Raw genomic sequence first — 26,954 nt, 5'->3', positions numbered from 1 at the left:
GCCTCTAGCATTCACTAAACTTGTAGAATTAATTGTCAGCCGTCGAGCCAATGAAGCGAGCGGCGTTTCACGTGCTGTGACGCCTCCGCTCTCCGCTCGGAATAACACACACTCTCGCTCGAGCTATGATCCAAAATAAAATGATTTCAAAAGTGGCTGTGAGCAGGAGCTGTTGCACTCAAAAGGAGTGTCTCGTTTTCGATGAAAAGCTGCTCTTAAGATATCACACAAAGTTTGTCCTTTGCAATGAAATAGGATGACATTAATTCAAAACGCGTTCTTCGTGCGGTTCGAATAAAATTCTATGCTCGTAAAAATTGCTAGTCTGCTGCGGCATAACTTAGGTTTAATGTGAAGGATGGGAGAGGCTGCGTGTGCATTTATTCACATTGGCAAACTGGGTGTTCGAAAATAAAATTTATTCAAGTTCTTCCGCTTATTTTGGCGTGTAATTCTGAGGGCTATATGCACCACATAATTTTTTGTTGATATCCTATTGAATTTTGCAATTCAAAAGACCTGGTCCAGAAGTAAATAAAACCAAAAACGATGAATACATTTTGGAAAGAACGACAGCTGATGCAGATGTCGAAAATTTATGTCGTTATGTGAATCTAAAGCAAAGTAGAGAGCTTTACATGCCGAGGAATTTCACATTTTGACAAATTTCTAGAAAAATATTTGATTTTTTCGCTGGATTTCGATCCCTCGCATCGCGATCTATCCAATGGTGTGCGAATCATTAGCTAAATTTCCCTTGTGGTGAAATAAATCATAATTTCGAATAAGAAGACAGCCCATTTTCTCAAAAACCTTTAACGGCAACCTGGAGGATTTTAGCTTTTTTCCCAATTTTAAAAAGTATTTTAAGTAAAGGTAATAAGGATTTTTTTTCACAAATTTCCCGTTTACTTTTACGCTTTAATCCAAAACCCATATCTGATTTTCAAATTGTGACATGACATAATGAGACATGCTTACAAACTGCACAAAAGGTTTATGCCGATCTGTCCGTGACGTTAGCAGCAAAGAGTAATAAAGTGCGGTTATCAACACTAATGCAGCTGCTATTGAAAGACGGTTTAAGCAGGAAGACGGCGTGCAGCACGTGACGCAACGACCGAGGAGGAAAATTGCCGGTTTGGAAATTCGCTCGGTACACATTCCATCTTTTCTGATCACTCCGCTTTTTCCAGTTCAAGCACGATATTTGCCGAGAGCACAAAGGACCTTTTCTGGGCATGAAAAAAAAGTAAGACGGTGGACAAAGAATCAGCGATGAAAGCGGCTTCGGCCGGGTTCGCCTCATTTTCCGAGCCACTCGAAGATGCAGATGACGCAATTGCCGCTTTGCGCACACCCCCGAGACAAAAAGAGAAGAAAAATGGTCGGCCAAACCGGGACACGAAAATACATATTCCCAATAATCGGCTGAATGGCCAGAGCCGAGCGAGCGAGCGACCGTGTCGCGGTGGCAAGAAGCGCGTCTGTCACTCATTGTCAGCGGCAGACCGACTCAATACGCGCTGACAAATTGAGTGTAAAAAGTGTCGTGCCGACCAAGTTCGTGTCATCAGGGTTGCCATGTAGCAATCGAGCATGCCAAATCAAAAATGGCATTTAATTGAAATTCTATGCTTCTTTTCATTTATTTCAATGTTCTAAATTGATCAAATAATAATTTTGTGTATAAAACTTGTTCTGGTATTTTTAAATAAAAGTAAATTATGATGAAAGCAAGTAAAACCGTTTTATTTGATAATTTAAATTAGAGTTTTACAGGCAAACAGTTAAGAACATTTTGTGGAATGCAGATAAACAGTTTATCTCTTCAATGTGCTAAAATGAAATCAGGACCGAGGGACAGTTCAATTCCACATTTTGTCAAATTTTCTATCTAGATCCAATGGTGTGCGAATTTTGAGATAAAATATGCTAAATTGTGAAATAGATCGTGATTTTGCAATAAGGAGACAATTGATGCTCGCCGTTCCTAATTTTCTCTTTCTTAATTTTCTTAATTTTTAGAAAGTATTTCAACTAAAAGTAAAATATCTATTATATTGCGTAATTATCTAATTATACTTTGAATGTATTTTAGTTATTGAATAAGCACACATGAAATGAAAACGTAAGGTTTAAAAATAGAACTTTGCGAAAGCGATAGCAAACAATCTGTTATTAATTATCTCTCTGATAATAGCATTGTGAAATTGAAGTAATTTGAAAATAATTCTTCGCTCACAGTCGTCACTGACTGCGATTAAACGCAATCAAGAATTTGTCTGCTGACATCAGCGGTTTTGGCAACCCACACTTTAGCAAATCAAATAACAATCGGCCTAATGCAGAATTCGGCTTGTCTCGGTCTGCGTCTGCGAAAGAGAAATTCAGCGGCAGCCAGCTCGAGCATCTGCTCGGGATTTGCGTGGCTTGGCGCGTCGCCACGTCAACCCTTTGCTCCCTCGCGTATCTCTTGGAATCGCGGTGGCGGCGACAACGACAACGACATGCCCCACCTCGTGTTTGTTCTTTTCCGTCCGTGCCTATTGGTGATTGTTCGTTCACCTGTAACGAAAGCACCAATAGTTCCTTGCATTTTTTTATTGTTTGTTGTGATTTCGATGCTACACGGCCGGCAAACGCTTTACTGAAAGTAGATATCCGGTTGTTTAAATGCCAAATAGCTGCTTGACAAAAAATGTGACAAATCGAAATAAATAATTATTTATTAGGTGAAAGTCCGGCAATGTGCAACAATTTAATTTTAACGTGTATCGTCATCATTTTAAAATGCTGATTGCGCACCAAGGAAAAATCTGGAAGTTCTTTTTGTGAGTCAGTGACAATGGTGGACTTAAAAGATTGAGACTGAGTGATCGAGGACATATTTTTAACATTGCTCATTCATGAAGGATGAGCACAAAAACTTACTCATATTTTTGCCGTTGAAAATCACCATAAATTCAACAATTTAAATCATTTTAAAATGAATTCAAATCAGGGGTCCTTTAAATTCTCCTAGGTTGCAGTTGTCTCCATTTATTACGTAAATTTTACTGGCTCTCTTGTAGAAAACTTCAGAAGATATATGTACAAAAAAAAAGAAACTTGTAGGAACTGGCAGCAATAGTTCCCTTTTAACAGAAAGCACAATGACAGCGTGTGGACTTCTTTGTAAATAAGAAATCCGATATCAGCTTCACCTCACAACCCCTTCTTTCACAACAAAGATTTGTGTTGTCTCCGCCACAAACACTCCTTTTCGTTTTAACTGCTTCTTCGGCGATGCGTTCCACGTTCTCTGGCTCGCACAGGCGAAGGCTATTTCCAGCGGCGGCCGTCCCAGTGCCGCCGGCCGCTTCTTCTTCGGCACCAACGCGACACTCGCTTGTCGCGCGTGAGAAATAGATTATTAAGTCGCGCGCGCGGACCGCATCTGTTTGCGTGCTTCTCGAACACAAGCAGCCGATCCATTGTGTTTTCTTGTTTCATCTCGCTAGCTAATGATGCAAAGGTTTAGCGAGTCAATTAGCCCGATTGGCGCGCCGCTCTTTGGTGATTTACAAGTGCAGCGAGCCGACCGTCGAAACGCGTTTGACGACGGATGAAAATTGAGAATGGTCATTTGTCGTTGTAAAAGAACAATTGTTTGGATTCAGTGCGAACTATTCGTTCAAGTTAATAAATGTAGATTAGAAGAAGTTATAAAAACGTTTTGCTTCGAGGTCTGATGTGGTTTAATGAAAATGCCCATTTAGAAGATCGTAGCCCAGCTCTTTCGCCGGCGTGTAATTCAATCTGGGCGGTGGCGTGGAGCATTTTTGCGACACGCAGATTTCCCTGCGGAGAGGCGGTGAGAAAATATCGCCGCCGAGTTAGCAAGTGATGATCTTATTAGGGATGATAAATGGCAGCCGAGTCTCTACTGACGAACATCCTTTTGAACTCAGACGCAAGCATAGAAACGCGATCCTCAGGCTAATTAACACCAACTTTTGCGCGAAGCATGCGAGCCGACTTTACTACCAGAGCCACGTGAAGGAGCGGAGTAATTTGCGAGAATTTCCTTCCACCGAGAGAAGTTTGTCTACCTACTTTCGTGAGAAATGGTTGCACAGTGTTTCACACAATTGAATTCAAGAGCAAGAAGAATTTTTATAATAGATTATTGGCACGTAAGAACAAGGTCAATTTAAAATGAAGCACCTCTAGTAAAGCGTTACAGAAATTCTGTGAAATATCCTTTTTACCTTAACTTGAAATTCCATCAAAAATTAGGAAAAAGCTTAAAAATTCCAGCGTTGCAACTTAAATTTTTGAGAGAAATCAGCTCCAAAGTTTACATGCTTATAAATCATTAATCACGATTTATTATACATTTTCCTGAAAATTCTCGCACCGTTGGATAAATTGCGACTAGTGAAAAAAAGTCAAATTCAATTTATTTCGAGAAATTGGAAAAAATCCGTAATTAAACTGTTCCTTGGTCCTGATCTCATTATATTGCACACATAAAAGAGATAAAATGTTGCTGAATGAACTACTAGCTAAAATGTACTCAAGTGTTGACCTGCAAAGCTCTACTTTAAGTGTCATATTAAATGCACTAAATAATGCTATTCGTAAATTAGAAACTAAACGATTCATTCAACACGTTGGTGTGAGTTCGTCTTGTACTTTGCAAGCTAATAACTTCTAGTCGACGAGAGAGCGTATGAGAAGAAAATTTGATTGATTGATTTGTTGACAGCGAACACTGCGCTTTGAGGGCTCGTAAAACCAAACGGCCGTGAGCTTTAAACACAAAGTCTCACTCGGTTGGCTTTCGAGCACCAAAAAGCCAGATTTTTTCGCGATTGGACGCGATCAACAGCGAGCAAATGTTGCAATCGATCCGGCGTGCCGATGACAATAATCGTTGGTGCCTTTTACAGCTCTCCACTCTAGTTTCGGTCCGTCAGCGTCGGCCAAACGAGACAAAATAAATAATGCCGCCGTCGTGTGGACCGACATTTATGCTTTTATAAGCGAACGATCCGCGAAATAAAAGAGTCTAGTGTGCGTACGCGCGCTGTGCGGCTCCTCAACTATTTTTATATTTAGAAGCGGCCTTTATAAATAAACGCCAGAAGCATCAGCAAGAGCAACAACAAACAAACAAACAACCGCGCGTTTCTCGCTTCTTCTCGACTTATTCGCACAATTTTTCGCCGTTGCCGCAGTGTTCGCAGAATTCCCTCTAGCAACCTTGTGTACTCTTTTCCATTCTGTTAATAACTTGATATTCGTCGAATTGAAGCTCGAATTATTTGTTTTCTCTTGTTGGATACACAGCTCTGCAAGTGACGTTGCAGAATTTCCTTTACCATTACTCATAACTCAGGAAATTTTGTCAGAACAACAAAAAATCCATTCAAAAAAGTGAGTCAATTTCCCAGTAAAAATTAAAACTGATTTCATAATGTTCCATTCATTGTACTGAATTTAAAAAAATCTGTAAATCTAACATTTAGCATGCAGCAGTTATTTTTTTTAACTAAATTCACGTTTCCAAACTCTAATTAAAATAGTATGTCAAAATCAGAATTATAAAAATTTGACAAACATGTGAGTGACACTCGCAAAACGATCGACGAAATTTTAAGACCAGAGGGAATGTAAAAGTGAAATGGCGGCAGAAATTGAAAATGCCGCGGCTCAGAGAGGGTGGAAAGAATGCGATTGAGTTTCGGGACAAGAGAATTCTCATCTTTGATCGTGCTTCTAGCCGGCGACATTCTTCCTCTATCTCTCGCGCGTCTTTCAAAATAGCCGTGATCTTTCTCAGGCCAGAGTCTCGTCAACTCGGCGCACCAAATTGTTACCCCGAGCTGGATTTATTTTCCCCATCGGCGCCCACACGAGGCGCACACCGCGCCATCGTAAATCAGCACACGACACCCAACTAACTCGTTCGTCGCTTATTACGGAACAATTTGTGTCGGCACTTCTTTCTTACACACAAACGCAGTGGAGACCTTACAGGTATAAAACCAGCAAACGGGAATCTTTGCTGAGATTGCGCTTGTTGACTTTATGGTATATGCATCGGTGGTCATTTCCCATGAGATTTATTGATTAGGAAAGAAGATCATGCAGAAAATACAGTGCGATATATACCAATCGAATGTTAGCATCAAGTTGTACATTTAGCTGCGGAGTAATGCAGGCAATAATCAGTGACTTAATGATAATTTTACCACAGCCTCAAAATCTAAGTTATTTTTACTTAAAAAAGGAAATTCCATTGCAAAAATAGAGAAGCATCAATCGGTTGATAACTCAAATAATAATCTTCATTGCATCATTGGTGTGAAGTGCACTCGACTAGCAGAATTATAACTTTGCTTGTTTTCAGCAGTCATCCACCAGCCACCGTGAATTCGACTTTTTGGCTACGCCAGTCACCCATAAAAAAGTCGATACATCGTAGGTGCAGTTAAGCTCTATCAAAACTTCACTTGAAAAAATATGCCAGCCGATCCAGACACCTCCCAAATTTCGGCTGCAACCAGTCCCGCCTGAAATTAACTTTCAACTTTGCTCCTCTGCGTTGCTAATGTTTTCAACCCTGATCATTCTAAATAAACAAATAGGTCTTCATTGATACTAATTTTTACTTCACTTGATATGTTACTATCGTTAGTAAACTTGATTTTTTTTACCCAAACCGAACTCTTTTATTACATTCGACCGGCATTACAGTGGAAAAAGGGTGGTAATAACTCAGCCGACGAGCACCAAGCAGCCGCAACGAGCAGAGCGACAGAGGAGACCACAACTTAGTCGACAAACAAAAGTATAAAAAGTGGCGATCAATCATGCGTCATGCAGTAAAATAGGAACAGTCACTTTGCTCTTGAAACGATTTGAAATACAAAAAATGCTTGTTTTACTCTTTAAGATGCATTTTTAATTTATTATTTTAAGTCCCGTGAAGTACCACCATTCACGTAAATAAAACGCCAGACATATAGTCCCCCATTCATGCGCATGCTGAAAAGGTTCAAACCAGCAAGAAGCGTGTCGGAATACTGTAGGACACTTGTCTTTCCCTTTAATCCGGAGGGCCTGCGTGCGTCAAACGGAAGCATGTAGCCGATGTCCACTCCAAAACCTCTAGCAACGCAATTTTCCGCCCACAATTTTAAAATCTGATGCAAGTAGTGTTTTTTATGTGACAGCCAGACCTTGTGTGTGGGGTAAGCAGCAAATATATCGTTCACCAAGAGCGGTGTTGCAGGTTAGGTGGAGCGTCTGGGTGCGTGTGTTTAATGAAATCTTTCATCGTGGAACGAAGAGCGAGACTGCAGGAAATTGCCGATTTTGAAAGTGCACGCGGGGGCTGCGTGAGTCGGTGGCGGATCCAATGAGTGCAAGCGGCTTTCCATGCAAATTCAATTTGCTCCTCGCGCAGATAGGCCCGCATTTGCATTGTAAATTCTGACCTTTCGAGAGACAAGGATAATGGCTTTTTTAGCGCTACACCCAGTGATTAAAGTCGGGCAACCGAGATTGAATCGCACGCGCGATTTCAACTCGTTCCGCGAATGTTTATTAAGACGGCCATTCGACTAACGAACCACTTCATTTCTTTGCCATTTGAATATCTTGATCTCGAGGGTTATTGGGTATTTTGCGGCAATTTGCTACAAGTTGATTTGTACGATACTCGATACACGGCGAACGAGTGCTTTGTTCCATTAAAGAACAAGAGTGCTGACCTTGGCACATGTGATCTGCTTGTTTCCTTCCATTCTGAAACAAGCTTTAAGAACAAGTCTATAAAGTTCTAGGGACAATAAAGGCAAATGCACGACCACCTAGTCCACAGCAGTTGCGTTTCCACTTTTTCTAGCATGGAGCTAAATTAATTTTAATAATATTTAGAATTAAAATAAAGAATTTAATTTTACAAAAGTTTCACAGAAGTTGCCAAATGCAAGAATAGCGTTGCTTAAAATATGTTTATCAATATCATTTTTGAAATTGATAATCGTATAAGATAATAATCAGATAACAGATGGAACCTTTAAGCATCAAAAAATGAGACACGTGCGAAAGTATAGGCAACCGGTTTGACGGGGATGTATTCAAGTTGCATAATTCATCGGGAGCAAATTGCAGAATGACTAGTCTCATACACAAGTGCTCAATAATATTGCCACACTGACTGAACTGCAACCAGTGCTGAATTAATAAAGTGCAATTCTCGATGGAGCAATAATCAGTTTATATTGGTGTCACAGAGTTCGTCCAACCAAAAGGTGATAGATATTGATACGGACTAAAGAGAAAGTATACAAGATGAAATATCTTGACAATGGTAAATTCTCCCTGATTAAAATTAAAAATGAGCCATGACAAATGAAAATCAAAACATATAGCTCAAGGCCATTGCAAGGGAGGGCCAACAAATTTAGACACTTCAAAATAAAATGCTTTCCTTTTCCACGGCATCAAATTTAGCGTCTAAATCGTAAAACGGTCTAGTGTGAATATTTATCACTTCACGATTATGATGTGAAAGATTACCATGAAGTGGCTTTTGCGTTGAGATCAATTTCAAGGGCGCGAAAGTTGAGAGGGTTTTCTTTGGCAGGCGCAACTGACACCTCTAGCCGGCGTTCTTTACTTAACGCGCCAGCCGGCCCAGCAGGGTTAATAAAATCACCACCTGACAGCGCACGCACGTAGCCATAGAAAGTTCTAACACGGTTAACCGAAAAGAAGTATCAGTCTGCTCGCTGCAATTCTCGCACATCGGACCAAGTTCTTATTCAAATTTATCACCGCCGCTCTCGCACAGTTCGCGGAAAGACATTTCTCTATCAACATCGTGAATCAACTCTGCAAAAAGTTTGCGCGCCGACTTTGTTGCGAAATGGCATCACGTTTTTGACCGTCTGCGAATATAAGAAAAAGGAGGAGGAGGAAGGAAAGCAACGCGCAGCGAGCGTCTTTCTTTCAGGTGTGTTTAACAAAAGAATGATGGAATCGAATCGATACTCGTCTCTGAAGACGTCTTCCCCTGATTTTGGATATTGCTCTTGCGAAAGTTCCATTATCGCTGCTGCCAACAAACATTTTTTTGTTTGTTTTTGTTCAAATGGTAATTACGCCGAATTCATCTGGAGGGATTTTTGATTGACTTTGGTATTAAAATTCATGGAGGTATCAATCACCATCATTTTTCCAATAACATCCCACCCCACAGACCAATATTGCCATAACGAGGATATGATTGTGCAACTCAATTTGTTCCCATTCAAGGAAAATATATTTAACTGACTGTTATGATTAGAAAAACCAGCTATTAAATAACAAACCTTCTTTAATTATTATAGGTTGGCGCTTTAAAATCTTAACGCCATTCTACTTGAGAATCAGAAAATTCAACCCAATAAAATCTTCATCAGGCGTGACGGCGATTTAAGCCTAGCAAACTCTTTGCAACTATACTAGCGTAGCAAGGCATGAGAAAAAAAATGAAATAAAATAAAGAACAGGAGCTGACCAGCAGTGCGGCGGCCCCGGGCAGCAGTTGCGGCAGCATATCAAGAAGAGTCCTCGTGGAGCGTCATGTTGGTGGGTGGCAGCGTGGTCACCCCGTCCGTGCAGACCACCGCGCCGGAGCTATCACTTGCCCGCCACTGGCACTCGCTCTTCATCCGCTCTTCTCGGCGGCCGACGAGAGCGCCTCCAGCGTCCGCAGCCGCAACGGCGCCCGAAACGACCCGCCGAAGCACCGCAGCCGCCAAAGCGCCCCACTGTCGCGGCTGCTCTGCAAAGGGCGACGAAAGGACCGACGACACGCAATAATTCCGACGATTTCGTCGGAAAAGGGTGAATTGCGAGACTGCGGTTTGACGCTTTGTTTCCCTTGTGACTCTGGTCGCGAGCATAACAGGTGTGAAAGGGGTGTCGTGGTGGGGTTGCCTAGAGAAGGCTTGCTGGCGAGCCTGTGTTTCCTGTCGTGTATGTGGTCTGACGCGACGTGAATAAATTATGTGCTGCACCAACAGATCCAATGATAAGATTGTTGCTCCAATTAATTTTTTTATATTTTCTTAATTTTGATAAAACTACTTCTGGATTACTTTTTAATATGGAAAACCTAAAAAATAAAATAGAAATTTTAACGTTAGGTCCTTAACTGTTTTATTATTTTGCAAAATATGCTCGCACCTATGAAGCACAAAATCACAGACATAAAATTTTGATAGGTCATAATATTGGTACTTCGCATCATCACTATTCCTTTGATTATTGTTATAAATAGTTGCTCCTGATCCTGTATCATGTTCAATTCAACCAGCAAAGCGTTAAATAAAAATGACCAAGTATTCATAAAAATAATCAAAAGAATATAGTGATGACGTACCGCTATGAGAATTTTATATCTATGATTTTGTACTAGAATAGCGTTTGCACTGCATTATTATCAGTTATTGTAATTACGTTAATTTGACGTGTTTAAAACAGTCAGCAATGCATTTATTCAAACAGTATAAAATATCTAATCTAATCATAATCATCTGCTACACATTTGGCTACAAGCACCATATAGAAAAATTCAAAAAATCATTTATTTTCCAAAATAATTAGGGGCATTTTTATCAGAAAGAATACAGCAATTCGCTGAACTAATTTTGGTTTTCAGCACACCCAGCGGGGGCCAGATTCGTGCGACGGTGGAGTATGGCGCGAAAAACGGTCACTTGAAAATGCGCGAAAAGAACCAAGTTTTGATCAATATTGTGACATAATTTGCATTACTTGTACTAATTGTGTGTCTTTTGGATCTTAAAAACAAACTCTTGACACTCGTACGGCAATCCAAAGAGAGATTTCTGTATCCCACATTCAGACGCCATCTTGGATCTGCGCAGTGGGAACCAATTTTATCGCACATCTTGAGCCCGCTGAGCACACCAAAATATATCATTGTAGGGGCTGAATGCACAGCAGCAGAATTTAGTCCTAAATTGCAATGGAATATATTGCCTTAAAATCTAAAGTAACCGCTGGTGCCATCTATTGACGGCTTCAAATGGGGGAACTTTCACAGAAATTTACCAGCCCGTTGGCTCGCATTGTTAAGGCAGTCTCAGGATTGTCAAAGCAATGTGAGGTATTTGAGCAGTTCGGAGATCTAATACTGGCTACCCAATGTCAGAGATGGCAAAAAGTGGTTAGTTTAGTGACTCGAATTGCTCAAATTGCTCAACGGGCTGGGAGGCGCACCGGCGCCGACTCGCTACTTGCTGGTTTGCACCTTTCCAGCATGCGTGATTTGGCTTCACGGGACGAATGTCTAGCGTTTCAATGCAGTCCTCGGTGCGGAGGCAAGTGGCCCTTGAGTGGGCGGGGTCCCTGTGCGGCCTGGTGCGCCCATGTCATCCGTTCGCGGTGTTATTGGGACCCGGGTTTCAGCATTCGTGCTAGTGCAGTGCGCGCCCTTCCTGGTCCTCCGGTCATCGGACAGGGATAAAAAGAGCAAAAAAAAATACAGTGTGAAAAACTCGACTCTTTCACGAGAAACCCGTCTAGAGTTTACAGACCTATTTAGCACTGATCATTTCTTTAAATAGCTTTGATTTGTTCAATTTTTCATCATTTATTAATTTTGGATAAACATATACGGGTCACAGGTTCCCTGCCGGTGCAAACTACGAGGAATCCAAATTCCGGACATTTCCCTGAATGCGACCAAACGTGATCTTTATTGCTGAACTTTATAGAATCGGTTTTTTTAAACTGATATGACTATTTGTTTGTCCTTGAGGTGAAAATATCATTATTGTTTAAAAAAACGGCTTCGGGCTGAAGCCGAAACTATTGCAGAGCAATAAAGATGACGTTTGGTCGCTGGATAGATTACGTTGTCGTCAACTCTTTTAAGCTCTACTGTATTAGTCGTACGCCTGCTGGCAAACGTTAATTCTTCGCCTCTTCAGCCAATTCTGGCAGCGTGAATAAATCTAGGTGCACCGCGTGTGTTGCTAATTACGATTTCATGTTTCAAACCGCATTATTAGCAGGCTAGTCTCTCCACTCGCCAGATAATCTAGGACGCGCGCCGCTCGTAAATGCACCTGGGTTAATTGCGCATTCCGCGGGATGGTGCCGTACTGCCTGGGACAAATGGCGCAAGCACTTAACGTGTAATGCACCAATCGGCGCCGAACCCAGCTTGCGCGAGAATTAATTAACTTACCACTGCGTGTTATGGGATTGTCACTTCAGTCACAACGATTTTGCACATCATCGTTACTGTATCGCAATAATTAATTATAAATTACTCAAATAATCGCATGGAAGAAAGTGATTATCTTGATAGGGTGGCAATGCTACTTGTTTTAAAAATGTACGAAAAGATCGACGGTCAAACACTTCTCTAGGATATTAATTTTAATTCTTATATAATGCACCTTTTAGATTAGTTTAGTTTGTATTCATTTATTTGTATTCATACAACGGTGAAACTTCTCAGTACGTATAATTACCGCGCTTTTAAAAATCAAGTCACGCATAATTAAATTAAACATAAGAAGATAAAGAATCATAGTGTATACATTCAAACTGTTTGTGTCGAAACTGAAGTGTACATGTTTTGCAACATAGCAGGCCTGTAATCGATAAAATTTTTGTAAAGTATAGTATTGGTTAGTAAAAACAAAAGTTTACAAGCATGCTCGAATTCTGCATGCCACGAATCTACGCTGGAAGTTTATTATGAAGATTGAGCGAATTTGAATTCCATTTTAACAATATGCTGGTTTTCAGGCTCAGGGTTTGATCCTCATTATTTTAATACAACTTCAACTGAATGCAATGCCATCGACAAAAGAAAGTGCGTGAATGATTTATTGTCCTCTCTTTATTACTTTTCTGCTTATCACAAAAACTTCAAGCGTATTGGATTACTCACGATATCGCCTAATCTATACTAATTATTAACCATGCAGATAAATTCAGAAAAAAATCGTAAGCATTACGTAACTGGGTGTATCAAGTGCATCAAATAAAATCAAATAGGTATTTTTTAAAAATTTTAGGCATCAAACCATTCATGTCCTTTTCATAGCATCTCAGCATGATTATGCAAACCCATGAAGACGGCGTGATAGAAATTCCTTGAAGTTGATAGTGGGTTTTGATTATTCAAGTGCAAAAAGGGTTACGTCACTGTCTGGACTTTCAGAGCAGCGACAAGAACCGCGTGCATTTACTCGTGCAACTAATCTTATCTATTTCTGATAGATCATATTTTCAGTTCTAAACGTACACTTGTGGGTGCCATGGCTTCACTATAGTGTTGATTAACCAGTCACTCGGGCCGGATGGCGATTTGACTTCCTCCACCTCTGTAGAACGGATTCTGAGATCTTGCCAATTCAATTGAAACGAAAACTTTAGGTAAGCCATCCGATTACTAATTTTAAGATGGGCGTTGTTTATCCTCTCAATTATTGCTTTAAATGACGGCGTATTTTCCCAATATATAAGTTAATCATGTGACTGTGAGACTCGCACACATATTAACGTCACTACTATCACTTACGTTGCCTCTATCGAGCACGTATCCTCAGTTCAAAAATATTTTATTGTAAGAACGCTTATGGTTACATAACGATTAAGATGATAGTGCCAAATGTGAAAATTCCTTTCTGCTATTACCTGAGCTAAATTCGAAATTAAGGAATAAAACATTGAAAATTTTGCGTGATTTTTATTTAACTATTGACCCAATTGACAACTGACCGACCCCTTACTGGTGTCACCAATCAAAATCATTACATTTTTGCTTTTTATTTTAGCAATTAGCTGATTAAGTAAACGATTTTTTTATTCTCATAGAAAAATGATTAGGTTATTATAGTGCCTGAAGATTTATTTCGAAATCGATTAGTTAAATTACTATTTTTCCTTACGCAATATATGCTTTGAATTGGTGAGAAAATTTGCAAATGCATCTAAATTACTGATAATGAATAAAAATTCTGTTATTCAGCGGAGATTTTAGCGCGACAATTAATCTTACGAATTTCTTATCATCTCGCACCTTGAGACTGCATTTACATGTCACATGCTTGAAATACTCCAGCTACCTCGTAATTTTAGAAGAAAATTGAAACTATCGCATCAAACAAGTAGAATTAATCTAAAGCCCTAACGGTTTTATACTCGTTACGTTTTAGATTTTATTCTATAACTTGCTCAGCAAATAATGTTACACTTTTTAATTTAAGCGACGAAACTAAATTTTCAAGTCCTGCTACTGCACCCTTAACACTAATATCAATTTTAGGAGGTGCTATTATTATGTAAACGGTGTTTTCAACACCACCAGCAGTAACTTCCCAAATAAAACGTTTGTTTTATTTATTTTAATACTATAGGTGCGACTTTGGCACAAAATGAAAAATATTTAATAAAAGCAATACATTAAACTGGGAAGCAAGGGGAAAATTTTAATGAGAGGATATCATTAATTGGTCCCATCACAACAAATGAAGCAAAACAAACAGGTGCAAAAGTTCTCCAAACAGACATGCCACATACACGTGCGTGTCGCCAATGGGCAGGTGATCAAAAATTGACGCGAAGGTCAGTGGGCCAGCCACAACATAATACGCACGCTCTTATCGACTATAACTCGGCAAATGCAAATAGCGCGGCAACTGGGCGGTGGGCAGAGCAGAACAGTCAAACTTGGCTTTACACACCGCATAAAAGTCGACGCCGAGCAAAATCAATACCGATTCTCCGCGTGCACTGCTGACATCACGAGGAGGAGTTCCAGCAGGCAGTGGCGCAACAGCCGCGTTAATAATTGACACGGCGATGCTGCTACCCTTTCCGCAGACCCTTGCGCGCCTCCGGAAGGCCAACACCCACTCACAATCAGCTCTTTGTCAGTCGCTGCTATTTTGATTGCAGGAGTCATGCCGAAACGCACCGTGGCCGGCAGCTTCTCGCTGCTGGTGTGGAAGAACACCTTGCTGCAGCGGCGCCACCCTGTGCAGTCGCTGATCGAGATCGGCGCCCCGATCGTCTTTAGTATCATTCTGGTGGTGATCCGAAGCCTCGTGAAGCCCATGCCGTTCGACCAGCCCATCGACTACGCGCCTTACAACCCTGTCAAGCTGCCGTTCATCACGTCCAACAACGGCACAAACCTGCTCGCCAAGTAATTTCATAGAATAAATTAATATCCATTCAATTAACAGCGCTTCGCCTTGTTTTTTTTAATGTTTTCAGTGATTTGAGTTAAATTATGCTGCACGCTGTTATTAATTCAGTGAAATCCTTATTTATTAAATTGTTCCTCAAGAAAGGTTGTATAAAATTGCACTAATTCGAAATGCAGATGGAACGTTGCATGGACACCTAACCATCCTGCGCTGAATGAAATAATGAGCAAAGTCGCATGGTCGTCGGGGACAAATCGTAAATCAATTCCCCTTTCGCTTCAATGCATGTTTGTAAAGATGACGCAAACTGTCCTTAAATAGAAATCGTCTTCGAAAACGAGGAAGAGATGCTAAAAAACCTGACGTCTGAATCGCCCTCCGCTGCTTCCGTGCCGATGTTGGCTGGAGTCATTTTCGACGGGGTCACCAACCTAGCCGACCCACTGCCAAATAACATTAAAGTAAGTATTACCTCACATTTAATTTGATGCTGAATTATTTGCGTTTTAGATTAGGCTCCGGTTTCCCGCAGAAAAGCGATACTTAGGGTCTTTCGGTGTTTACGACATCCCTTTCCCAATTGTTTGGTTCACTGGATTTCTCTTCCCCGACTACCAAATACCTGGACCAAGGTCAAACATCTCGAATGAAGGGGGACCACCAGGTAATTGATTATTCTGACAGTATTTTTCTTCCCTATTTTGCAATCAATAATTTAGTTTAAAAAATTATTTATGGGTATACTTTTTTGACCGTACAAAATTTTCAGGGTATTCTCAGGAGGGCTTTTTGGCTCTACAAAATTCAATTTCGAAAGCCCTGATCGAGTATCGGCTGAACCAGCCTCTGCAGAACATCAGCATTCGCATGCAGAGATTTTCCCATCCGGAGTACATCGACGACCCTTTGATTGTGGCCCTGCAAAGTTTCGTCTCTCTCATCATTATGCTGAGTTTTGTCTACACGAGCATCAGTTGTGTGAGAATGGTGACCACGGAAAAGGAAAATCAGCTCAAAGTGAGTAGCCGCAGCGTGACACTAATCCAGACTCTAATAATTCGAATTTAAAGGAATCCATGAAAATAATGGGTTTGCCAAATTGGATGCACTGGACAGCCTGGTTTCTCAACTTCATGTCCCTGCTGTTGATCGCCATCATTTTGATGACTGTCTTGCTCAAAGTCGACTGGTACGGCACGGGTCTGTCCGTTTTCACGCAAAGCGATGCATCAGTTATTTTTGTGTTCCTCCTCCTCTTCGCGACTTCAACCGTGACGTTTTCCTTCCTTATCTCCGTTTTCTTCTCTAAAGGTGAGTTACTCATCGCGTACGCACTATCGCTATATATTGTCATCTAATTCAACAACTGATAGAGTAAAATTATTGTAAAAATTATTTTCATCGTTCTGACGTGCGCTTTACTGATAAAGATAGTTGCTCAGTTGATTCACCCATTAAATTTTTTGAAAAGAATGAACTGCCGTAGTAATACAATAAAATTGAAGCTATGCAATTCACATACACGAGTGCTTCGCAGGTTGCATAAGCATGCAGTTACTTTCATTTAGCATTTTCTACTTTTAAATGGCATATAGCTTAAAATAAAAATGCGTTTAATCTTCAGCAAATACGGCGGCCACAATAGCTGGAGTCGTCTACTTCCTGAACTACTCGGTTTACTATTTCCTCGAGGAAAACTACAACTTCTTGCCAACTGGATCAAAAGTGGGCGCCAGTCTTCTGTCCAACACGGCTATGGCTTTCGGCTGCCGCTTCATTATTGAGTTTGAGGGTGCTGGACCGGGCGTGCAGTGGAGCAATTTGTTCACTCCACCCTCACCGGACGACGGCTACACCCTTGGAGGAATAATGGGGATGCTCCTTTTAGACGCCGTTCTCTATATGGTCCTTGCTCTTTACATCGAGGCGATTTTCCCAGGCGATTACGGCGTGCCCCAGCCTTGGTATTTCCCTTTCACGGTGAGTTTCAGAGAAATAAACGAGGAATTTAACATCTTTTTAATCCCCTGTGTAGGCTGAATTTTGGTGCGGCTCTAAAGTAGACGAGGAACTTGTTCCTGACAACATTGACAACAGCAATCCCTTATTCGAGCAAGATCCGGTCGATTTGTATGCGGGCATCCAAATAAAAAGCCTTCAAAAGGTAACGTGTGTTTGCCTTGAAATGATTCTCATGATAAATTTTTCCTTATTCCCAGGTCTTTGGTAGCGCAAAACCAGCTGTTAGCAATGTAACGATGAATATGTATGAGGACCAAATTACGGTTTTGCTCGGCCACAACGGGGCGGGAAAGACAACAACAATGTCCATGCTAACGGGTAGATAGTAATTTAACGATGCGCATTTTCCGCACGTAAAAGAGACGCCGTTTAATATTTCAGGCTTGCTAACTCCAACAAGTGGCACGGCAGTGGTCGGCGGCTTTGACATAAGGAAAAACATTAAGAAAGTGCGCGAGAGCCTGGGACTGTGTCCGCAGCACAACATCCTTTTCGATCAGCTAACCGTTAAAGAACATCTCGTATTTTACTGCAGAGTAAGCGATTCTCTTTAGGGACTCTTGATGTCATGAAATTTATCACAGCATAATAAATGCTCATAGTTTTCAATTAATTCATAGCACACATAAATGTGGAAAGTATTGAATTTATTATTATTTAATAACATTGATTTTGCAGCTAAAAGGGCTGTCAGGAAAAGAAATGAAGGCAGAAGTGAAGAAATACATAGAGCTTCTTGATTTCCAAACGAAGAAAAATTCATATTCGAAGACTCTGTCTGGAGGAATGAAGAGGAAACTCTCTGTTGGCGTTGCGCTATGCGGTGGCTCAAAGGCAAGACAAGAAATACAATTAGAAATGATGAAAAAATAATTATGATTTGCCCCAAAAGGTTGTAATGTTGGATGAGCCAACTTCTGGAATGGATCCAGCCTCCCGGAGAACGCTGTGGGACTTTTTGGAGAAGGAAAAGAAGGGCCGCACGTTGCTCTTGACCACGCATTTCATGGACGAGGCAGATTTGTTGGGTGACAAAATTGCGATCATGGCGTCAGGAAAACTGCAGTGCTATGGATCACCATTCTTCTTGAAAAAGAAATATGGTAGTTTATAATTGATACTTCTGTTCGATGCGACGCTAATGTTTCAATCCATCAACAGGAACCGGCTATTATTTGGTGATTGTGCAAGATGGGAATTGCGATATTAAAGGAGTCACGAATCTGCTGCGAAAGTACATCCCCGACGTAAAAGTGGCCACGAACATTGGCACAGAACTTTCATTCCACTTGCCAGAAGACAAGGTTGGGGTATTTGAGGGAATGCTTCAGGAAATAGAGGACCACAAGCGCACACTGGGAGTTCTCAGCTATGGTGTGTCGCTGTCAACCATGGAGAATGTTTTTGTCAAGTAAATATAATGATAAAGGAGTGCGAATATATTTTTAAATGATGCACAAACAGGGCTGGACGAGACGTGGAGGTAGACGAATTTGAGTTTGGAGATAAAGCAACCAATGGCCTGGTTAAATATGACGGAAAAAATAGCAGTGAGACCCTGTTCCATGAAACAGGATCAGAAACGCGCCGTAATTTAAATCTAAGCTGCTCTATAGAGTACTCGTTTCAATTTCTATTTTTCTACGCAGTTGAACTCAACCCCCATCACACATACACGGGCTGGAAGCTGACGCGGAACCAATTTTTCGCCATGATGATGAAAAAGGCGCTCTCGCAGGTCCAGTCTTGGCTCTTGTATTTCATCCAAAGCATTCTGCCGGCATTTTTCCTCATCATTGTGATAATCGTGGCGAAAGCTCTGCCTGGTCAGGAGAACTTCCCAGCCCTGGACATGTCTATAGGCGTAATATTTGTTTAAAATTTTGCGTTTTCAAAGTCTCACTTCACTTTCCAACAGTCGTATCCACTGCCAATTACACCAGTTCAATTGCTTTCGGATCAAGCGTCTGTGTCTTTGATGTACGAAAAATATTTGGAAAGTCTGCAAGGCTACAGGACAGACATTGTCGCTCCTGGCACGACCATGCGTGACTTCATTTTGCAAAAGGTTAAAATCGAATCGGTTTAAAGGGATTAATCCACATTTGATATTTGAAATCAATTCAGGGCCGTGATGACATTGTCGTGTACAACATGCAGTACATCGCTGGTGCAACGTTTGACTACGACAGTGAAACTCGCCGGGACAGCATCACCGCGTGGTTCAGCAACCAACCTCTGCACGCCGCACCGTTAGCGCTAGACCTTGTCTATAATGCCATCATGAAGCGCTATTTGGGCGATCAGTACAGCATACAAACCAACAATCACCCTCTACCATATCGGTCTACAACAAGGGTAAACGATTATAGTGCAATCAATCTTTGAAAATGTCTGAAAAAAATGTTTGTGATTCCAGGTGCAGCTGCAGTTGACGGGAACTCTCAGCAAAGGATTCCAATACGCGTTCAACGTCGGTTTCAGCATGGCGTTCGTGTCTGCATTCTACGTGCTATTTTACGTTCGCGAAAGAGTGACAAAATCGAAACACCTGCAATTCGTGTCCGGCGTACAAGGCTGGATGTACTGGTTCACCGCATTCCTTTGGGATTTGTTCGTTTTTATTTCACCCGTCGGTCTTGTATGCATAGTTTTCGTATCGTTCCAAGAAGAGGGACTAAGAACCCCAGAAGAACTAGGTGAGTAGTTAATTGGAATGATTTTGTTTACGCAACACTCGCATAAAACAGAGGTCATAATATGAATTAATATATAGTGTCAAGGATCAAGGAAATTATTTGCTATTTGTTTTCAGGTCGATTGATTCTTGTCTTATATGCGTTTGCATGGTGCGTGCTGCCAATTACTTATCTGACGTCATTCTTCTTCGATGTGCCTTCTGATGGATTCTCGCGACTCACCATCCTAGCCACCTTCTTAGGTTAGTGAGATTCATTTATTGATTCAATGGTCGCCGTGGAGAGTCTCATAAATTCTTAAATATTTCATGCAAAAATTACATTCGATAAGATATTTTATTTCGGATCATATATTTCGTCACGTTACATGTTTTTTTTTTAAATTCTGCAGGTGTAGCCGCTTTCATGATCGTCGTGATCTTGCAAACGCCAGAGCTGGGATTAGTGGACGTGGCAAACACGCTCGATTGGATTTTCATGCTCTTCCCGCACTACACTGTCACAATGGCAGTATTTAACCTCTACCAAACGTACTTGTCCATCAAGGTGTGCGCACCACTGCTTGATTTTTGCCCAATATTCGCGGAAGTTGGAACACCAAACGCTTGCTGCAAAGGTAAACAAATTAGACGATACACTTAAAAGAATTATAAACGAAAGATATTTCTCAATGAATCTGTTTAAACCAATGACAGCTATGCATTTTATTCGAAAGAACCAAAAAGTCGTGTAGTTTATTTTTCATTTTTCAAGGTCTGTATAATTTGCAAAATAGTTCCAGAGCAGTGTCCAAACGGCCAATGCTTTCCATGGACCGAAAACTATTTTGATTGGGGCACGACCGGAATAGGAAGGCAACTGGTGTACAGCTTCGTCGAAGGAGCGATCGCTCTGCTTATTTTAATAGTCTTTGAGTACCACTTATTCGACGACTTCATTGTTTTCGTCAAGGCCAAATTCCTGCGCTACGTTCTGCGAGGTAATTATGAATGAATAGAGATGCAATTAAATCCAACAAATCGTGATCCACGCTTTTTCGTATCTAATAGTGCACCCAGTGCGGCCCGAGGACAGAGAAGAGGACGACTCGGACGTCGCGGCCGAAAAGGCAAAACTGCTCAGCACTGGCATTGATGAGCTCAATCGGGAGTATTTGCTGGCGATGAGGTACGTCTATCTCAACGGCCGTGAGCTCGCGTTTCATGGCGCAATTTTCGCCAGCAAAAATCATGGGTTGCATCCCAAAAGCGCAATTATCTGCTAAGCCACTCCATTGAGAGATAAAAAGTGACTGTTGATACGAGCCGATTTATTGCTCGCTGGCAGCTTGGCGAATCGGTAATTTGGCGCCGCGTGCTTTGTTTCCTGCAGACCTCGGCTGGGCTTTTGATGAAAACGAAAATAACGCTGTCTGAGTAATTGCTCGTCGCATCACGTGAAAAAAACTTTGTAATGTGATTTTTTTCCGGAATAGCCCAAAGACAAGGTTTCTAATTTTTGGTACACGTTTGCAAAAGAAAATCAGAAAGATTTACTAATTAGGTAATTCATTTCCATCATGAATATCAAATGCGGTCAGCCGATTTTCTTCTGGCCCAATTTTTTGTAGATCAAGTTGCATCCGCTATTTGCCACTTAATTCACTAATATTTCGCTCCAGGCGAGTCGTAAGTATAGGCCTTGAAATATCAAGAAACAATCAAATTGCATATTTTTAAATTAAAAAAGAAAGAAAGAAAATAGTCCTTTCGTTAGGGCCGCTTATATTGTTGCAGGACTGTTATTAAATTTCTCTGAATGCGAAATTATAGTAAAGAGAAATAAAAGCAAATCAAGGCTTTCCTAAAATAGCAACAATTCTATTTTTTAAACCCGCTAAAAATTTTACTTACGAAGCAGTGTGCGAAACGATGAAAACACTTTAGATACAAAGTTAAATATTAATTAGCAAAGAAAATTTCAAACATAATCAATCGTTTCATCTTTGTAACAATATTTAGTGGTGTGTTATAACAAACTCGCTTTGAATTAAGTTCAGATATAGGCTTCAGCATTAATTCTCTGTAGAGAGCAAAAGCGTGGGAAAAGATGAGTGATTAATTAACAGAGCCATATTAACCAACGGTTCTCACTCCAAAACAATTGAGAATAAGGTCTGAGATCCGCTCAATTGGACAGGAAATTTAAATAATCTCGCTCTCTTGGCGCGTGTGACACGTGCTTATTAAACTCCTCTTAATTATCGATTATTAAGCTCGGATTTGCGAACGCAGCTCTGAAGAGCAGGTTTTACTTTCATTTAATACACAGTGACCCACTTCAATGCTAGCGGATGAAGGATCGCTTGCGGTAAAAAGTTTGATCTAATTCCAGGATAATCATATATATTATATTAATATTGACAGTTCACTCACATAGTTTTTATTTGAATGATTAAGTTCTTAAAAGAAATAAGCAGCAAATTGAGGCAATGCAAGTAGGCTGCAATATTGATAAATGTCTGCAATATTGATAAATATTGCAGACATTCTTTCTCTAGGATAAATACACTTGAATATTTATTCAGCAAATCACACACAACATCTCTTTAGATTGGGTTACGTATACTATAAGGTGAGAGTGATTGGTTAAAGACGTAAAAGAAAACAATGATGACATTAAAATCAATTTGATCAGCGTTGGGTACAAGGTAACGCCGTGTCAAAAGTGCATTATGGTGAAATTTGGCACAAAGATAGGCATTGACCCTAGTGTCTCATAAACGGGAGGGATCGTTTGCGCACAATGCCAACAGCATCTTTATTTCGTTGCCAAGAAGTGTCTGGCATTAATAAATCACCAGACTTTTTACAAGAAACATTATTTCCAATCACTTTAAGCTATAGCGATTTTTCCCGATCCACGTGAAAATTTGTGGAAAAATGTTAAGATAAAAACATCAATAAAATAATTAAGTAATTCACATTAGCTCCTTGCAATGAGAAAAGTATTTAATAATAACAACTATTATTGTAAACTTTCACCAAATTATGAAAGGGCCAGAATTTTTTTTAATTTTTTATTTCTAGCTAGTGAACTGGTGGAAGAATATTGCTTTTCTATTAAACCAACTAACTGTGTGTTCACCTTTGCAGAAATGTGAGCAAATACTACGGCACGTTCCTGGCGGTGGACCGCTTGAGTATCGGAATTCGGAAAGGCGAGTGCTTTGGTCTGTTGGGTGTCAACGGCGCCGGCAAGACAACCACCTTCAAGATGCTGACCGGAGACGAGAAGATCTCGTCAGGCGACGCCTATCTCTGCGGTTACAGCATCACCTCGCAGATGAAAGAGGTGAGTGAAAACGAAACGAAGGAGAAAGGCGAGAAAGGCGTGTAATTGGATGATTAAATGCTGCAGGTTCATCAAATAATCGGCTACTGCCCTCAATTTGACGCGCTGCTTGACGACCTGACCGGAAGGCAGACTCTCACCATCTTCTGCCTGCTGCGGGGCATCCCCTACAGGGAGTGCGCCGAAAACGTCGACAACCTGGCCAAGGAGTTGCTTTTCACCAAGCACATCGACAAGCAGGTCAAAAATTACAGGTGGGTAATTGCCGCATCATGATCGGCAAATTGCGGAGCAATGATGCGCAAAATTTGCACGTGAACCGCGCAACCGAGCCGTCTCTGTGTTTTCGGTTTGCCAACTGGGCCACTTTTTCACGAGAGGCGAAATCGGTGGAAAACCGAAAGTTGTTATAAGCGCGTGATCGCGGAAAGAAAAGCGAGTCTGATCGACGTAATAATAAAATTGGTGGATTGTTGAGCAAAACGTCGTTTTTGCCATAATTTTCTACTTGATGCGTGTACTTTGCAACTATGGTGTGTTTTTTCAAGTTTTTCGCGTGAAATCTAATTTATTGTGAGTGTGCATGACTGCTCAATTTAACAAATTAAGCGTGGAATGCAACACCAAGCACACAAATTCAGCCTTGATACTAATACACGTAAATTATTTATTCAAAAATTCCATCACGCCGCGAAATTACACAACAGTTGTGGCCGTAAGTGACTTTTGAAATAAATAACGTTATTTATACGGCCTGATTTTCAGCGGCGGAAACAAGAGGAAATTGAGCACCGCGGTGGCCCTGATCGGGGACCCGCCCGTTCTGCTGCTTGACGAGCCTACTACCGGAATGGACCCCGTGGCGAAGCGGCACCTTTGGAACGTCGTGTGCAAAGCCAGAGACTTGGGAAAACTAGTCATCCTTACCTCGCACAGGTACCTCATTTGAAACGGTCGTAAATAGACTCAATCAATAAGACAGAAATGGATTATTATAATTAATTCCTGCTGTTTAATAGACCATTTTGCCTTTAAAATGAAACAAACAAGGAAAACCAAAAATACTAATCGAAATTAAAAGTAATTTTAAAAAAATGGAAGAAAATAAACAATTATTTAAGTTTCCGATCAAGCTCTAAAGGTGAGCTATGGTGACAACCTTATTTTTAGTATATATGGGGTCTTAAAAAATGAGAATCCAGAAGAATTCATTAATAATATAGAGTTGACTATTCCTCAATTTATTTTAATGTTTGCTCAGTAATAAAAGCTGTTGACTTTTTAACGGATAGAAAAATTTTCCATTAAAAACTTCTTGTGGTAACTCATTAAGAGTTTTGAATATTTCACCAACTGATAAAAATAAAAATTAATTTAATCACAAAATTAATATTTCACTTTATGTTTATAAAGCCTAAAAAATGTTATTTCCCACTTCAATGGAGAACCAAATTTATGAAAAAATGCTAAACTCCTGGTTCCCTAATGAATTCACTTTATTGTCATGTTTATGGTATTATTAATAATGCTATACACGCAGAACGAGTGTGAATCTGAACACAGACCGCAGCTAATTAGCGCTCAATAATATCCAATGATTAATTAATTTGCAGCATGGAGGAGTGTGAGGCGCTGTGCACCAAGCTGGCCATCATGGTGAATGGCGTGTTTAAGTGCCTTGGCTCAACGCAGCACCTGAAGAACAAGTTCGCGGAAGGCTACTCTCTTATAATTAAAGTGACGGCTGAGAGTGTAATTTGCACACCGATCGCTTTGTTTGCACGCGTCTGAAATTTAATTGTTCGCAGGAATCAAGCTCGCATGAGCGGATCTTCAATACTCAGCCGGCCAGGGATTTTGTGACGCAAACGTTTCCAAGTAAATTGCTCTTACCGCAATCTGAGTTGATTAAATATCGCTCTACGTTTCAGACGCCGAGCTCAAAGAAAACGTGCAGGGAATGCTTTCGTACTACATTAGAAATCCGTCAATTCCGTGGTCTCGCATGTTCGGCATAATGGAGCGCGCGAAGAAAACGATGAATATTGAAGACTATTCAATAGGACAAACGAGCTTGGAACAAGTAAATATAAATTTGGAGCTCATTCAGTTTAACAATTTTATTTTTTTTCAGGTGTTTTTGGCATTCACAAAATACCAAAATCCAGTACCCGACGAGTGATGGAATTTTTTGTTTGGAAGATTGTATTTATTTTTGTTGAGATCTTACCTTTAAGATTGCACAAGCTTCTTGATGTATCTCTTGAGCATTGACACGTGGACTTGTTCCTGTGAACATCAAAAAATGATAGTCAGCTCAAATAAAATGTATTTAAAAGCAATAATACTGATAATACTTACTGCAAGGGTGGTTCTTTTGTCCCGAAGCTCCAGAATACCGTCTTTGAGAGTCTTTTCTTTCAAAGTAATAGTGTAGCAGACTCCCACATTGTCAGTACTAATATAAGTTTTAGTTTAACACTATTTTATTTAAAGAGCTAGTAATTAATTACTTTTCTTGTTGAACTGCCAGCGTATTCTTGCCAAATTCGCAGTTCAACTCAGCAGGCAAACCACCTCTTTCCAAACACCTTGTTAGAAATTCCGCTAGCTCTTTTAAATCTTCAGATGCATCTGTGGTTGATGAATTAGAAAAGTTTAAAAGGAAAAACTAAATGCTTTTACCTTTAGAATCCGCATTGAAGACAATTTTCCGCTGGTAAGCCCCCAAAGAGTTTAAGTTTTTCTTTGCTATTTTTGGCTTTTTAACTGCATAATGTCTACATAAAATAAGCCTCTGTTGGCAACAACTTTGGAGAAGAGATCGCAGCATTTTGAGGTCACTTTTCCGACTGGTCAAGAGGAATGTTTCCAGGTGGAGCGACAAAGTAATCCTCTTCAGTCACAGCGGCGTTGGCCAGAATTTCTTCCTTGCAATGACCGTCCGAAACTTTATCTTCTTGCAAATAAAGAGACCTGAAAAATAAAAATAAAATTAAATTAACAATAACATTAATCACAACATTTAAAAATCACGACAAAGGTGCTAAAATAAAGAAAAATATTATCATCAGTTAATTATGACACGAGCGCATTATGCGGTGTTTCGATTAAAAAAATTCAATATATTTCGGCTGTTTTCTCATAGCTTATTTCTCGTATTTTCCATACACAAACTTATTTTTTTTTCTCTGAAATGATTCATGAATTAATTGTTGGAAAAGCATAGCAGAAATTGAAAAATTCTTTTGTGCTGCCAACTTGCCTGTTTTCTAGAACAGTGTACAAAGGTTTCACCCCTTTGGTGTCCACTGCAGAGATGGTGTCGGCCAACTGGATGGCCGCCTCCAGCCTCCGAATGCCCTCCTCTGTGGCAAAATCGACCAGAGCCACTCTCTCGAGCTGCAAAATCGTGTCCCGGTCCACCTTAGTGGGCGTCGGCAACTTGCTCTTGTCCACAGAAATGTCGTGGGGCGTCGGCGGGATGGCCCTGTGCAGAAGTCGAGAGACAGGGAGTGTCCAGGTGGATTTGCAGAGTCGGCAAAGCAAGGTCCGCGGCATGAACATGCTGCTTTGTTTACCTTCTACGCCGCCACTTTCGGATCCATTCACTAGAGGCGCTGCGTGCGATAGAGAGGCGGCAAAACTTTAGTGCTGC

General features: G+C 40.6%; 3 protein-coding genes across 4 annotated transcripts in view; 1 reads left to right on the top strand and 2 right to left on the bottom strand.

Moving 5' to 3' along the window:
• Positions 1–9,724, bottom strand: part of LOC135948174 (inactive dipeptidyl peptidase 10) — a 79,448-nt gene extending 69,724 nt beyond the window's left edge. Inside the window, exon 1 of the mRNA XM_065497306.1 lies at positions 9,560–9,724. The gene's annotated coding sequence lies outside the window, so the exon portion shown is untranslated. The remainder of the gene's footprint in view (positions 1–9,559) is intronic.
• Positions 9,725–13,313: 3,589 nt separating this feature from the next.
• On the top strand, positions 13,314–25,641 carry Abca3 (ATP binding cassette subfamily A member 3). 2 transcript variants are annotated; one of them, XM_065497304.1, is made up of 30 exons: positions 13,314–13,464; positions 14,989–15,238; positions 15,419–15,498; positions 15,564–15,703; positions 15,753–15,906; positions 16,012–16,259; positions 16,313–16,553; positions 16,867–17,222; positions 17,278–17,406; positions 17,462–17,582; positions 17,646–17,800; positions 17,943–18,098; positions 18,157–18,367; positions 18,426–18,675; positions 18,729–18,853; positions 18,914–19,128; positions 19,183–19,332; positions 19,392–19,622; positions 19,684–19,963; positions 20,080–20,205; positions 20,355–20,579; positions 20,739–20,942; positions 21,013–21,130; positions 23,098–23,296; positions 23,363–23,550; positions 24,062–24,232; positions 24,910–25,048; positions 25,105–25,174; positions 25,228–25,379; positions 25,431–25,641. In XM_065497304.1, the coding sequence occupies exons 2-30, from the start codon at positions 14,994–14,996 to the stop codon at positions 25,476–25,478; spliced, it is 5,127 nt and encodes a 1,708-aa protein (XP_065353376.1). In that variant the 5' UTR covers positions 13,314–13,464; positions 14,989–14,993; the 3' UTR covers positions 25,479–25,641. The 2 variants fall into 2 exon arrangements, with proteins under 2 accessions (XP_065353376.1, XP_065353377.1); XM_065497305.1 differs by lacking the exons at positions 13,314–13,464; positions 15,419–15,498 and having other exon boundaries at positions 15,098–15,238.
• Positions 20,281–26,924, bottom strand: GatC (glutamyl-tRNA(Gln) amidotransferase subunit C, mitochondrial). Its single transcript, XM_065497313.1, has 6 exons — positions 26,562–26,924; positions 25,982–26,272; positions 25,810–25,930; positions 25,658–25,754; positions 25,527–25,585; positions 20,281–20,571 (listed from the first exon to the last, which is right to left on the bottom strand). The coding sequence occupies exons 1-2, from the start codon at positions 26,861–26,863 to the stop codon at positions 26,137–26,139; spliced, it is 438 nt and encodes a 145-aa protein (XP_065353385.1). The 5' UTR covers positions 26,864–26,924; the 3' UTR covers positions 20,281–20,571; positions 25,527–25,585; positions 25,658–25,754; positions 25,810–25,930; positions 25,982–26,136.
• Between the last annotated feature and the right edge of the window lie 30 nt (positions 26,925–26,954).

Source organism: Cloeon dipterum, chromosome 1, assembly GCF_949628265.1.
Source record: "Cloeon dipterum chromosome 1, ieCloDipt1.1, whole genome shotgun sequence".
In the NCBI taxonomy this organism is placed as follows: Eukaryota; Metazoa; Arthropoda; class Insecta; order Ephemeroptera; family Baetidae; genus Cloeon; species Cloeon dipterum.
Note: the sequence above shows the minus strand (reverse complement) of the source record. Positions and strands in the feature narration are given on the sequence as shown.

Bases quoted from the DNA above. Each gene is read 5' to 3' on its own strand.
- GatC (XM_065497313.1), bottom strand. From the start codon at position 26,863: ATGTTCATGCCGCGGACCTTGCTTTGCCGACTCTGCAAATCCACCTGG. The intron at 26,273-26,561 runs GCAAGTTGGCAG...TTTATTTTTCAG, and splicing joins TACACTGTTCTAGAAAACAG to GTCTCTTTATTTGCAAGAAG.
- Abca3 (XM_065497304.1), top strand. From the start codon at position 14,994: ATGCCGAAACGCACCGTGGCCGGCAGCTTCTCGCTGCTGGTGTGGAAG. The intron at 21,131-23,097 runs GTACGTCTATCT...TCACCTTTGCAG, and splicing joins GAGTATTTGCTGGCGATGAG to AAATGTGAGCAAATACTACG. The intron at 25,049-25,104 runs GTAATTTGCACA...AATTGTTCGCAG, and splicing joins TTAAAGTGACGGCTGAGAGT to GAATCAAGCTCGCATGAGCG.